The sequence below is a fragment of the Mytilus galloprovincialis genome, chromosome 7, assembly GCF_965363235.1.
Source record: "Mytilus galloprovincialis chromosome 7, xbMytGall1.hap1.1, whole genome shotgun sequence".
Taxonomy (NCBI): Eukaryota; Metazoa; Mollusca; class Bivalvia; order Mytilida; family Mytilidae; genus Mytilus; species Mytilus galloprovincialis.
Window position 1 is genome coordinate 33,004,153 of NC_134844.1, and position 14,729 is coordinate 33,018,881.

The 14,729-nt window shown below is 31.1% G+C and overlaps 1 protein-coding gene across 1 annotated transcript; it reads left to right on the forward strand.

The window, feature by feature from the left end:
• Positions 1 to 230: 230 nt before the first annotated feature.
• LOC143084184 (excitatory amino acid transporter 1-like) lies at positions 231 to 10,311 on the forward strand. The gene is made up of 9 exons (XM_076260595.1): positions 231 to 240; positions 1,047 to 1,125; positions 2,631 to 2,673; positions 4,264 to 4,390; positions 4,854 to 4,980; positions 5,639 to 5,872; positions 8,350 to 8,544; positions 8,763 to 8,897; positions 9,427 to 10,311. Exons 1-9 carry the CDS (start codon positions 231 to 233, stop codon positions 9,632 to 9,634), a joined length of 1,158 nt encoding a protein of 385 aa, XP_076116710.1. The 3' UTR covers positions 9,635 to 10,311.
• The last annotated feature ends 4,418 nt before the right edge of the window (positions 10,312 to 14,729 follow it).

The following is a 14,729-nucleotide window of genomic DNA, read 5'->3' on the forward strand; positions in this document are numbered from 1 at the left end:
ACTTGTTCCCTATGATATGATCTTTCTAATTTAATTGCCAAATTAGACTTTTGACCTCAATTTCAGGGTCCACTGAACATAGAAAATGATAATGCGAGTGGGGCATCCGTGTACTATGGACACATTCTTGTTTGTTTTATTGATGATTCAATTGAATACAACAATCAGGGTATGGCTGCTAATGAGAAAACTTTCCATAACAGACCATATGACGTAGATGTAAACAAGACATGGCGACAGGTACGGTCTTCAACAATGAGCCGAAGTCTATACCGCAACTAATTACAGGCCTAAAACATGTTAAAACATTCAAAACAAAAAACAAACTCACAGCAAGATGTATGAGCAAAACATTAAACCAAGGGTCATACAATCTCCTTGAGTAAACGAAAATCAAATCTGATATGCAGCTACAAACGACCAAAAATATCAGACTCGTAACTTGACATAAATATAAAAAGAATGCAGTACATTAGGAACTCATGTTAAATTAAATTCATTCATAATTTATATGATATTTGATTAAACAGGAACAGCTACCCTAGACGCTAAATCAAATGGAAAAATTGGCTTCGTTAGTTTTGGTTATATTATGATTACGAACTTCCTTGGATGCTTAGTTGGCAGTATACTTTGTGTGATCATCCGACCTGGTAAGATATTCATATTCAAAGGCAATAAATACTTCACGCAAATGATTTAGTCTATTTACGAACGAAAAATCACAATCAAACCGCTGGAGAATTTGCACATTTAATGATTCACAATGAACAAAATTAAAAGTACTTAACATCTATTCAAAATCAACAAATTTCGTACTTGTTACCCTTTTGAATACGATAGTCATAAATTTTAAGGACTTTCTACAGTATGTTATATGGGTAAATTGTTACCTCTCCTAAAATCTGTCATTTGCTTTACTTTCTCGCGAGACATCTTATTTTGAAAATATGCAACATGTTGATAAACAAAAAACGGTAAAAACGATAACACAGAATCTAGTATATTTAATAGTCTTGAAAAGTATGTTAGTGGTTTCATTACAGGTGAAATCGCCAAAACAGAAGTTAAAGCATTTAACTCGGTTCCTTTACAAACGGAGGACATTTTCGCTGATTTAATGAGGTAACATAAGGCGCAAACTTAGACTTAGTTTTTATAGTAGATATTGAACTGAATACGTGTATTCCTACACATGAAATAAGAGTATAAACACATTGTTTTACACCTTATAAAAAGGGGTGTAATTAGTTTATGTCGACTGATACATATTTCTATGAAATTATAATGGATACCAGTTTGTTCATCCGAAAATGTATTGGTTAGTTCTAGTGGATAAACGAAAACAAGACTTATGCAGTTGCAAAAAATAAGATACCAAGCGACAGTCAAAATATTCAAATCAGGACAGACGACACTATTCCAGACGAAAGAATAAATAACAGTACGAAAAACACTACAATAAACTCAAGATTGAGCTACTCAAACCCATCTAATTTTAAGTGAAGCCCGGTACAAGTGTCGAAATGCTCAATTGATACAGTAAAATTGAAAACATTTAATGTCATTACTACCTGTATCAGTAACTCAGTACTTTGGTATGTTTATGAAAAAATGAATTTTGTTCTATTAAAAGTTTTGTTAAACGTTGTTTCCACTAATAACTCATGTAACGTTTGACGGTTGTTATACTGTATAAGCAAAGTTGACCATTAAAGGATTTTTATAAAAAAAAAAATGATGTCCTCTAAATCATATGACTCCTCAACTGTTTCAGTTCTGATGATCCTTTGCTTTCAAATATAGGTAAATCCAGAAAAAAGGGCCTCGGACGCATGAAATTTATTACGTGTTGTTTTCATTTTTTGTATAAGAGTTTACTTTCAAATCAAAAAATTTACAATGCAAGTATAGTTTAGGTTCACTATAGCATCAAATGCAAGTTAACAATCCCTTTTTTTAAAGTCAATGGTCAACAGGAATGCCCATATGTAAAACATCTATAAATATTTAAATCCTATCAATTCCTACAAAAATACGTTCACAATAGTAGAACAACGTCCTGATTGAAAATCAAATTCGTGTTTTTATTATTATTATCAGCATTAGTAGTGGTAGTGATGGTAGTAATGTAGTTGTAGGTGTAATAGTTGTAAAGGTGTAGTACTATACGGTTTTGCCATGGCAAATTTTCATTTACTTTAATCAAAATTGAAGGAAGAAATATGTTCTTACGATCACACCTTTTTAAACATTATCAACAACTATATCTTCTATACTAAAAACGAGTAAAAGACTTCATTTATTTCTTGAAAGTACAATATAAATGGCCTGTATCTCTGTAACGTATACAAACAAAACTCTTGCATGAATGCCAGACAACTTTAATGACATCAGGTTAACTATAAGAACATTTTTTCTGCATGAATAAATGTTGGTTTATTTTTGTGTTGTTTGGTTGCTGAAGATTACCCGACATCTTATTTTATCAAAAATTTGCAAATATTGTTTAAATTTTCCAGACTTTATTTTTCATATTCCTATTACATACAGCGGCTGTTGAGGGCATTTTTATTTATTCAATCCGTTTACATCTATCGATTTATCAAATATATGATTTCGTTTTACAGAAATATTTTTCCCGACAATTTGATATCTGCAACTTTTCGTAAGGTAAGTTATTTACAGAGTTATAAGATCGGACAGACTATTTTTATGATTTGATGTTGCAACAATAAACGTCCATTTTAGAATGTTACGTGTCTCTCACTAACAATATATACAGTTTATTTATAATTCAAAAAATAATTATAAAAAAACCACTCTGTATTTTATATCTTCTTAGAATACTATTCATTTAGAAATTGATCATCTTTCGAAACAAAAAAACGAATGACTATACATAAGACCTTTGATCGCTTTTTTATTATTTCAATATCAAAACGAATTTCACAAATTTGTTGAAGTGATTAATAATGGTGAAATATTAAGGTCACTGCATATGTTAAATGAATAAAATGTTATGTGGGATATTCATGGAATGACGATACCCAAAAATGTTTTGGATTATCTCATGATTTTCTTTTACCTGATTTTTGGCCTCATTATTCTGTATTTAAAAAAATGTTCACATAAAAAAAAATCATTTGCTAAAGCCTCGGTCACACCTTAACGGATAGCTCGAACGGATGCCTAACGGATAACTTTTTTTCAATCTGTTCATGTCCGTTAGACGTCCGTTCTTATCCGTTAGACATCCGTCCATATCCGTTGCATGTCCGTTTAGCGTACGTTTTATCCGTCGATGTCCGTTCTGTCCGGTGGAAATTTTTGAGCATGTTCAAAACTTTGAGCGGATGTCAAACGGATGAAAAGTCCGTTAAACGTCCGGTAGGCGTCCGTTTTGTACGATACTCGTCCGTTTTGTTTCCGTTTTATATCCGTTACGTGTCCGTTATACATTCGTTGGTGGTCTGGAAGATAAATTCACCAACGGACTTCTACCGGTCGTTTAACGGATAAAACGGATGTTGAACGAATGAGAAACGGACTTCTACCGGACGTATAACGGATAAAACGGATGATGAACGGATCTGAAACGGATAAATGCCAATTGAAAATTTCGCGTCAGAAATGCCAATTATTGGTATGTCAGATTTCTTAAGGTTCATGAATTCTTATTATTCATTATCGATCTTAAAGTAAGGGCACGTCTTCATAATCAAGCAGCTCTTATTCATGCAGACACTGCCCTTTGGCGGCATTTTGAAGATCAAACCAAAACCAGTTACACAGAAACATTTTGAATATTTATGCGATTTACATGTATTATTATTGTCGCCTTTAATTTTTCCGTATATCTTGTTCATCCGTTTTATCCGGTACGCTTCCTTTAGGTGTCCGTTTTATGCGGTACTTGTCCGTTGGATGTACGTTCGACATCCGTTCTGTTCGGTACGTTTCCGTTTCTCGTACGTTGTATATCCGGTGTTTGTCTGTTATGCATTCGTTACATGTCCGTTTTATTCGGTCAGTACATCAACGGACTCCGAACGGATAACAATTTTGTCAACGGACAACTTTTATTTTCATCCGTTAGGCGCCCGTTCGTGCTATCCGGTAAGGTGTGACTGAGGCCATAACAACACACACAAAGTATAAACAGCATGTCATACTAACATATTAAGCCTGGGCTTTATTGAATTAGTTGTATAGGGAAGACATCCTCAGAGGACTTCTACAAGTCTGTTTGCTGTTTTTCAGACACTAACGAGCTACGATACAGAGATGTACAAAACAAATGAAACTGTAAATGGGACAATCGTGGAAGTACTTAAGACTATGGTGACTGGAAAAAATCTGTCGAATGCTAATAGTACAAATATTCTAGGTATAGTCCTGCCAAATAGATTTGTTTGATTTTGTTATATAACATGTGAACAATGTATAAATATATATAAACGAATATGAATTGTATTTATTTTGAAACTAAATAATAAAGAAACACAGAAATCATATGAAGTACTGTATTCTGTTCCTACAATTGTAATACTAGCCATGTTCAGTTTACCATCCTTCAGATGTGATAAACCTTTCATAAACGCTTCAGTGTTTAATCAAACAACATGGTTATCACTTAAATACTTATTTCACGATATGAACATGCCGCAATGTTCTTGTTCATACCATAAAAATCACATGAAAGAAAGCTCCAACGTTTTTGGATTGGTACATTATACATTTATACAGCAATTGCCTTTCATTTATATCAATCCATAAGTGTGGAAACATAAACCAGCTTTTTTACGTTCTGAATGAATAATAAAGAAATGTCTATTATACTATTTATTTAGGTCTTTTGATTGCCAGTGTTATATTTGGCATTGCCACGGCGTCAACAAAAGAAATTGGACAACCATTCTTCAAGTTCTTCTACTCAGCTACTGAAATTATCTTGGTGATATTAGGAAAATTAATTTGGTAAGGATTCAAAATAATGATAATAACTTCATTATAGACACAAGGCTTAACACCAAACGCGCAATTTATCTATAAAAGATTCACCAGCGAGCGACGCTCAAATTAAAAACGTTTCAAAGGTCATTGTGATGAATCTTCTCTTTCTTTATGCGTATCAATACTTTGAAACAAAAGTTGGGTTGATCGAACTTTGCTGTTTATTGATTTTAACACATTTTAAATCACCAGTAGTTACGTATACTAAGTAACCGATTTGATCAAACATATTTGCAAGGGATAATTCTATTCAAAGTGTAATGTAAGACAATTATGTAACCAACTTGCTTAATAAATGTACATTTATATTTAATACATAAGTCTTTATGTAACTGTGTTCCATTTAATGCAACAAAACAGGAACCAGTAAATTGAAAAGATCAATTTGTATATTTTCATACAACGACTAGATTATATATATTTTTACCAGAAGATAAAAAAATATTAAAAAATAAAGAATAAGGATGATGTTGATCACACATAGATCTAAAATAATATGTAGTGAATTATTCAGTAAGATATATGCATGTTTTAGCCTATGTGTTAAATTCTGCATAATTATTTATACCTCATTGGTTTTTACAGATAGTTATGTTAATCGTATTGGGAAAATTTATTTCAGGTTTACACCAATTGGTGTGGCGAGTCTGATTGGTAAAACCATTGGAGGAACAAAGAACTTGGAGGATGATTTCAGTAGACTAGGTTTATACATAGCAACTCAAATGATTGGTTATGTTATCTTCGTGATAGTAGCAGTTCCAATTACAAATTTTATATTGATGAAAAGGAATCCGTTTACATTTTTTTTCACTCTGATTCATGCTTTTGTAATAGTTTTTGCTACCTCTATGACGTAAGTACTGAACACTATTGATAGTACATTAAATCACGTTTGCTCGATAGTAATTGTCAGATAATACTACTAGTGTAAAATTGAAAATAAAACAAGTCATAGTGAGTGTTGAGCACTAAGATGTTTCTGCACCAACAATTAATATACAGAAAATATTTAAAGTAGCATTCAGATAGCATGAATACGCTGTTAATTCAGATTTCGTGGTTATTTGATGCAGATAATCCTTACATAGTTACAGTATTAGCGGACATATATATAAAAAATCTAAATCGACAACTTTAAATAAAATCTGTAATACAAATATTTAAACAAAATAAGTTATTTGCAGTACCTTATCCTAAAAGTGTGATATTCAGAGGTAGAGCCAATTTGCCGGGAATTTGTTTCATTCGATAAGATAGGTAAATCATGTTTTAAATAGCCCGATAGATGTTAATTATAGTACATGAACATACGTCACATCATCTATTTTCATACCTTGAACAGGTATTCCTACAAAAACAAGGCCAAGACTATTGATTTTTTAATATTGATTTTATTTTATTATTAACATCCTTAATGCAAGGTGCTATACCACGTAACTTGTCAAGGAGCCAAATAATATCGAACAAATTCAAATCGTGATTTTCTCATTCTGAATATATGTATATCTGTATTTGTCCTGGTCTTTTAAGGTTTTATCGTCTATAAGATAAGATAAGATAATACATGTATATATTTTAACCGGAGAACATCTTACATCAGTTGGTCATAGATCAACCTGTGTTACTAACACATGTTATATTGCCTTTTCTGTCATTTTAACAAATCGGACCTTCGTTGTGATACAGATGCAACAGCTTCTTGATGTTTTACTTACAATCACGATTTGTAGTGTAATTGATTTGTTCTGTTGTGTTGTTTTATTTTCTGATGACTTAGGTACCGGTGTAGGGACGGTCGTAAAAATTTCAGTACTAGTATCTATACAGTTTGTGAACTGGCGACAAAACTGTTTTCGACTGCATTTGTTAAATATAATACCATGTTCAAAAAAGGTTTCGAAAAATTGTTTGTGTTGTTTTGAAACTTGTATACAATGGCCTTATTTTAAGTTATGTGTATATTACACCCGCAACATGTAGGCTTCATTGCTATAGAATTAATTCTCGTGTTATTGGTTATGTAAAGGCACCTACATCAGTGTGACGGCAGTTGTTCCTTGAATATATGTAACAAATGTAAACACATGAATAGAAAGTAAGTCAAGAGTATGGACAGTCATAGGAATGCACACAATAAACGATACATAATTTTTTTCTTTGATACATGTAAAATGATATACTAGTAAACTATATAGTCAAAATGAACAAGAATGACTCTATGAATTAAGCAAACATCCGAAAATATATGATAGAAACATTAAAATTTAATATAACAACACAAAAAATGCAAATATTCTAAGCGAGATTCGAACCCTTTCTTCAAAACCATCATTTATTAGTAGTTCTGTGCTCTACTGGTGGAGCTACGGCGATGCTTGTACATATATCTCTTATTAAGAAGCTATATCGGTACAATTTATCGATGTTACAATTTTTTCTTTAAAAAGTTGTTTTTTATGTTATAAGGACACACTAAACCAATTTCATTTTTGAGGGAAAAGGTAGTATGAATAACAACAGTCATAAAAAGCATAACTTTTTTTTGGTTTGAAATGTCCTTCTGGGGGGATTCCCTGTTTTTCCCAACTAAAAACACCCGAAAATCCGCATATTGGACTTTCATCCTTTTTGAGGGTTAAATTAACTATTGATCACACATATCATAATATATGTAAATCGAGATATTGATCAAAAAGCATTTTTATTTTTTGTTTTTATAGTAAATTTTATTCTGTCTGCACTTTTTAAAATTTGCCCTTCTGTGAAAAAAATCCCCGGCAAATTGGCCCTACCTCTTTATTGATAGATATATAATTGATAACTGCGTCAGTGCTCTATGAAAGCAAGTCTATATATGAAAGACGCGAAAGAAGATGCATTAAAATACAAATGTTTGCATCATTGAACTAGATGTTCTTTATTACCAAAACACTTATAACCTTAACAACTGTAACAATACTCATGAAATTCGTTAGAACATTTTGCACAATCAATGATGTATTTCGCCTTCATGATTGGAATAAAGCTACGTCTGTTGGGTTTTATATTAACATTATTCTTGTATTATATATATGCGTTTTCTCATTTTCATTGACATAATAAGTATATTTATTATTTCATTGTTTTATTTATAAATATGGAACATGGTAGCAATTTTTTTTTTTTTTTTTAAATTAAACATTGATGATAAGTGTGAAACATTTCATTAAAGAATGATCTGATGTAAAAAAAAAAAAAAAAAAAAAAAAAAAAACATCAGTTGCACTGGTGCATGTTCAAATATGTGAAGCAAACATTTATTATAAACCTAACTATATTTTGTCGTATCAGAGCTTTGACTATTCCTGAAAGTATACGACAATTAGAAGGACCAAACAAATTTGACCGTAGAGTGACTCGATTTATTATTCCATTATCTGCTGCCATTGGGCGTTGTGGGAGCTGTATTTACATAAGTATATCATGTTTGTTTGTAATGCAAATCACTGACCAGAAAGTAAACGCAGCTTCTGTCATTTTAGTCATGTAAGTTTCTTATTAGTAAATTTTTGTTACATTCTTACATTTTTTAACATTAAATTTCATTCACTCATGTACATTTGAAAAGACGAACGCCTAATGTATTTGAATAGCATTATACTAACATAAAAATACTATGTTTCACATGAACATTGAAACCACAAAGTTTTAGTAATTATGTGTGTAATCTCCAAAACAATAACTGATTACTTACATTTTTTCAGCATTTTAACAACATTTTCGTCATTGGCTATACCATCTGTGACAGGGGCTAGCTTGATTACTGTGATCATTCTACTAACTGCCTTAAATATTCCACCAGAAGCGGCAGCACTTCTTTACACATTCGAATGGCTTCTGTACGTATATCGTATGATGTAGTTTGTGCTTTTTGTTACATATGTGTTTGGTTTTTTTATGTGATAAAGATTATAACACAATGTTGACTGCTGTATTTTTGACATTTGTACATATCATGTCTGCATCGTTGTCAATATAATAAAATTTGATGCGACTGTCATACAAGTCAGAGGTTTAGCGAGTTTAAACCAGGTTCAATCCACCATTTTCCACATAAGAAAATGTCTGTTCCAAGATAGGAATATGACAGTTGTAATCCATTCGTTTGATGTTTTTAAGCTTTATATTTTGCCATTTGATAAGGGAATTTCCGTTTTGAATTTTCCTGGGAGTTCAGTATTTTTGTGATTTTACTTTTTATCCAAATTGTTTCTTAATCTTCGAATATTTAATATGAACCAATTTTTTTATGCCGGATAGTATGACATGTATGTGTTTGATTAATATGTTGGGTTTTTTTTAAGAAAAATGTTCTAAAAGACTGGTTAATGTATTAGTGTTACTTTGTAAATACATTTCTTGTTTCAGAGACAGGATGAGAACAATTACAAACTACAGCGTACAAGTGACATGTGTAGTGTTTACACAGAGGATGTGTTTATCCTCATTAAAAACTGATAACAAAAATGATGAAACATTACAGGCACTTCATGAAAAAGGAAATACAATTGAAATAGCTGAGATGGTTGACGACGAAGAATGTTTTAAAGAGGACACATTTAATCAACTCCTTTGAAATATATCGTGGATATTTTTCTTTCGCCATATCGAACGGAATATAGGCTTAAGTCTGCACAGGTTTGGGAACAACACGCATACTGGGTACATTGTATTTCAATGTATTCAATGTGTTTGAAAAATATCGCATATGCATTTTTCCTTATATTGAAAGATAAATGCCTCAAAGTATTAAGCTCAGTAAATCTTCATTTATACACACAGCCAATTGTACTAGTGTTGATAAATAAATTGCACTTTGTTGAATGTTTCGTGTAAATTGTAATGTTTAACGTAATACTTTTATATTTAATAAATAAAACAAAAATGACATCAGCAAAAATGTTTGATAATAAGATTAATGACATGTCAAGATCACTCATCTTCGTTTACAGAACTCATTTATAAACAAATTTTCTAGTCACTTTTCCAACAAAAAAAATCAAGGTCATGTTTTGCACCCTTAATCAATGTCAACGACTCAAATTCTATGGTAAATCTTTCGAGAAGAAAATTTTGCAATATAATAACTATTTCTGGTGTGTAAATTGAAATAGACAGGACAATGTATATGTTTCTTCTAATTTCTACTGTTATAATGTTATATTTTTAAAGTATTATAACCGAAGAACAAGGAATTCTCCGCAAATTTTGCAACCCCACATATAACGAAAGAGACCTTTTTGAAATTCACAAATGCTTTCATTTCTTCTTTGATTTTAGCATAAACAAGAAAGCTAAAAATATCCAACTTGTATACTGAATTTTGTTGAAGTCCTTATAAAGAACGATATATAGGTTGTACTTCTAAAAATACAGATAATGCAATTTCCCATAGGAAATCCTTTTGTGGCTATTACTGATATTAAAGGTACCAGGCTTATTATTTCGTACGCCAGACGTGCGTTTCGTCTACATAAGACTCATCAGTGACGCTCAGATAAAATAGTGATAATGCTAAGTATAAAGTTGAAGAGCACTGTACCATTTTTCCTGTGAAATATCGTGACAAATACATCCTAGAATGAAAAATCAGAGCTTAAGCTAGCTATAAAACCAAAAATTAATCAAATGTTAATGCACTACATTTTTTTTTCAAAGGTCAAAATATATGGCAGTGCGTCAAATTAGAATAATTCATATGCCCCGAATATCTTTAATTAGTTCTTAAACAAAAAAGACATTATGTACTACTCCTTCCATCACTTAAGGTCTTCCTGAGATTTCAATTTCACCGCTATTTACGTGTATTTACTGGTAACTCTCCCTTCCAAATAAAATATCAAAGAGAAATGTCCTTTATTATGGATTATTAAACGAACCACAGTAATTGTTTGGTTTGGGGTTATTTTTTGTGGTTTTTTTTTTTTTGTGTGTGTTTTATTTTATCAAATTAGTTCAAAGCGAGTCATTTGAGTCCTGACTTCATTCATACGTAATAATCTATACGTTTATCATTTAACACATTTCTTGTTGAACTTGTTCTCTCGTTCAAGTAAAAAACTATATTTTCTAAAGTAAACAACAAAAACATAAAAATCACAAAAATACTGAACTCCGAGGAATATTCAAAACGGAAAGTCCTGACTTGGTACAGTCATTTTCAAAAGTAGAAAATGGTGGATTGAACCTGGTTTTATAGCGAAAAGGAAGGAAAAGTCGTCCCCTTTTGGTATGATGATACCCATTGGAATTTTATTACAAAAGGAAGCTGGTCTTTACAGTACGTATAAAATCTCATTTATATGTTTAGAAAATTCAGGTTTATTTACGCCAAATATATTGTTAATATCGTTAAACATTTCTATTAAGAGCTTATGTTGGATATTATAAAAGCAATTCGAGGGGTGTGTTTATAGACCTCATCCCAAAAAATATAAATTTATAATTCAAGAAAAACTATTTGTTTTATATACATGATGTAGTTCGATATGTTTTTTGTATTTTTTGTAAATGAAACAGTTTGTTAAAGTCTAGATTTTATAGAAATAAGTAATGAATTAATGATGAGTTTTCTTTCGTACATAGAAATAATTTCACTTTTTGTAAGAATACTCTTTTAAAGGTAGAATCAATGACAAATACCGATTATTCTTTTTCACTTTAGCAAAATAAAGTTATTGTTTAAATGCATGTGATTTTGTTTGGAAAATTGGATACTTTTGATTATTACTAAATATTTAGAAACATTTTACAAAAAAATAAATATCCAACCACTTATCGTTTTGCTCAAGCCCAGTGAAGTTTATATTTTATCAAGTCAATTAGTCAATAATTTGAATACCCTAATTTTAATTTTCAGAAAACAAATATTTCAGATAATTTTCATTCATGACATTGATTTGAAATATTTATAAACAATTGTGTGTGTAAGAATAAACATTTACATGTATGTAATCAGATCATTTCAGCTTTGTTTTAAGATCACTGTTTTTGTCAAAACATCCATTTCTGCAAATTTTCATTTGACAAAATCACTACATAACTATTTCAATTGATTGTTACTATCTTTATTTAACAATTTTACTTGATACTCTGTTACTAATAGGCTGCTTGTTATATGCATCTTTGGTTGATAATTAATATGAAAATTAACTTTTTTAAGTACGGATATCATGTTAATATATTAATAAGAATAAAGTGTCAAAACTGCACATTAAACATTTGTACTTTACAAAAAAATGTTTAAAAAAAATGATCCATGATATGCTACAGTGGGCGGAGTTTAAACAGACTGACCAATACTTATACAAAAAGATTATCTGATAATCGTCATATTTTACTCCCACCTACTACAGACTAAAGATGTATTTAAAAAGCAGGAAGGAAACATCAAGTTCGATCTAGATTGTTTGTATTAGCATGAATTAAGTATCATACTGAATTTTAAAATTGAACTACAATTACACGTACAAGTTGTTTATATGTGTACTACATGTCTGTACGTAGGCAATCTACACTTTAAAATCTTAAAATGTATATAAAACAATATGCAAAACATGTCGACGAAACAGTACTTGAAGTCGAATAAAACATAATTGCGATGATCAGTTATTTTATTTTATTTTATTTATCTAAAGAAGGAAATAAATGAGTAAAACTATCTATCCGCAACAGTTTCCAGAGAGACGAAATTCGTTTCCTTGTTTTAATATTTGGTGAAGATAAAGAACATCGAATTAAAATAAGTGGCTGTGAAGTTTGTCATTTCCAACCCGATCAGATCATTTTCTTTTTGTCTACAATACTGATGCATAGAAATAACAATTTATGAATTTTGGGCGTCCAAAGTTGGATTTACGTTAACCAGAAACTCTGAAACCAAAATAAAACTGAAATTGGGCAAGAGAGATAAAGAAAAGATCTCATCAACTAAATTTTTTGCTAAATTTGTGGTATTGTTTTCGTTATGGAATTCGACCCGGAACTGGTTTATTATGGGTAATATCAATTATGTAGATCACAAATGGGCATGGAGTGGTGCAATTTTTAATCAACGATATTGATCAATTTTAGTTATACTACAAGATTCCCGCGAAGTTGCGGTACAATATTGGGCAAGTGCTAAAACAAAGAGTTTTTACATATCGCTGCAGAACGTCGACTGAACATGCACAATACGTTTAAACACGGATCGCTAACGGTTTCTGAATTGGGATATTTTCTTAAAAAATTTGCGTTTTCTTTGGAATAAAGATTGTTTCAAAGATAATTTAGGAAGTACTAACACTACATTTATATAAATACGCCATATCACAAATAATTTTGACTTCGTATTGTTTTAGAGGAGTTGCAGCTCAATGAAAGTGGTCTCTTCCTTTAAAGAAGTACAGAAATGAAGTTGAATTCCTTGTATAATTTTTTTTACGTCATGCTGGCTCACAAAATTGGACCTCGTTATTTCAGTAGTAACATGCATTGGTTTGAAAATTTCTTTTACTTATTTATTTCAAGAACCTCGTTTTAGATGGCTTTTATTTAGAAGCGAGTTTGTTATCTCAGTTGTATCTTACACAAATTATCTGGGAAAAGGGCGACATATCAGATTACTTTCCAGCCTAAAAGGATAAGACCGTATATATAATAAATAGTTTTTGCTCATTTATTCATATCCGACCAAATGAGACTGTGGTGGGTAGCCGATGTCTTAAACACCCAGTACTTATTTTTAATGGAGGTACATGTGAAGCGATGTTACATAAACGTCTACATGCAATGGTAATATTTTTATTAAAAAAAACTGCGAATCAAATGTATCATTAGTTCTATATCATAATGAAAGTACTCTGAATCAGTTTAGTTTACCAAGCCTGATGTGTTTGAGATTTTGATTTTGCCATTTGATTAAGGACTTTCCTTTTTTGAATTGTCCTTGGGGTTCAGTGTTTTTGTGATTTTACTTGGTTGTAGTTTCTGTAAACGTTTTCATTTCTTGTCGGCATGTAAAAATGACGTATACAATTTTCCAAAAATTAAGCACGCTTTTACCATGTTTACCTAAATTAACTCCGAGGTTTTCATTTGAAAGTTTTCCTTTTCTTTCTCAAAATACCACGTTGTCATTCTAAATCTACCAATCCAAAAAAAGAATGAATATACCTGGTAAATCTGATTTTTAATTAGCAAGTGCCACAGTGGAGCTTGTCTTATACTAGTGTTCGTGTACTAATACGTCCAACAACCTCTATTTTTACATTTTACGAATAGAAAAAACAGCTTTTCTCTTTCTGGTAATTCAATATTATTTTAAGTGACGCAAATTAATCTTCCCGATCCTCATAAAGAATATCATTACCTTAGGTGTATTTGGCAAAACGTTTAGGAATTTTGGTCCTCATTGCTCTTCATCTTCGTACTTAATTTGACCTTTTTAACATTTTTGGATTCGAGAGTCACTGGTGAGTCTTTTGTAGACAAAACGCCCGTCTGGCGTACATACAAAATTTAATCCTGATACCTATGATGACTTTATTCTAGTGAATGTTATGTTCAGTCAAAGTTCTCATGCAGTTGCAGTCATCGAAGTTATGGTCCGACTGTCTAATTTCTTGGCAAACTGAGAGCTGTGTTCTTTGAAACATTGCAACTATGTCCATTAAGACGAAATTGAAAGT

Bases quoted from the DNA above. Each gene is read 5' to 3' on its own strand.
- LOC143084184 (XM_076260595.1), top strand. The intron at 1,126-2,630 runs GTAACATAAGGC...TTCGTTTTACAG, and splicing joins ATTTTCGCTGATTTAATGAG to AAATATTTTTCCCGACAATT. The intron at 4,391-4,853 runs GTATAGTCCTGC...CTATTTATTTAG, and splicing joins TAATAGTACAAATATTCTAG to GTCTTTTGATTGCCAGTGTT.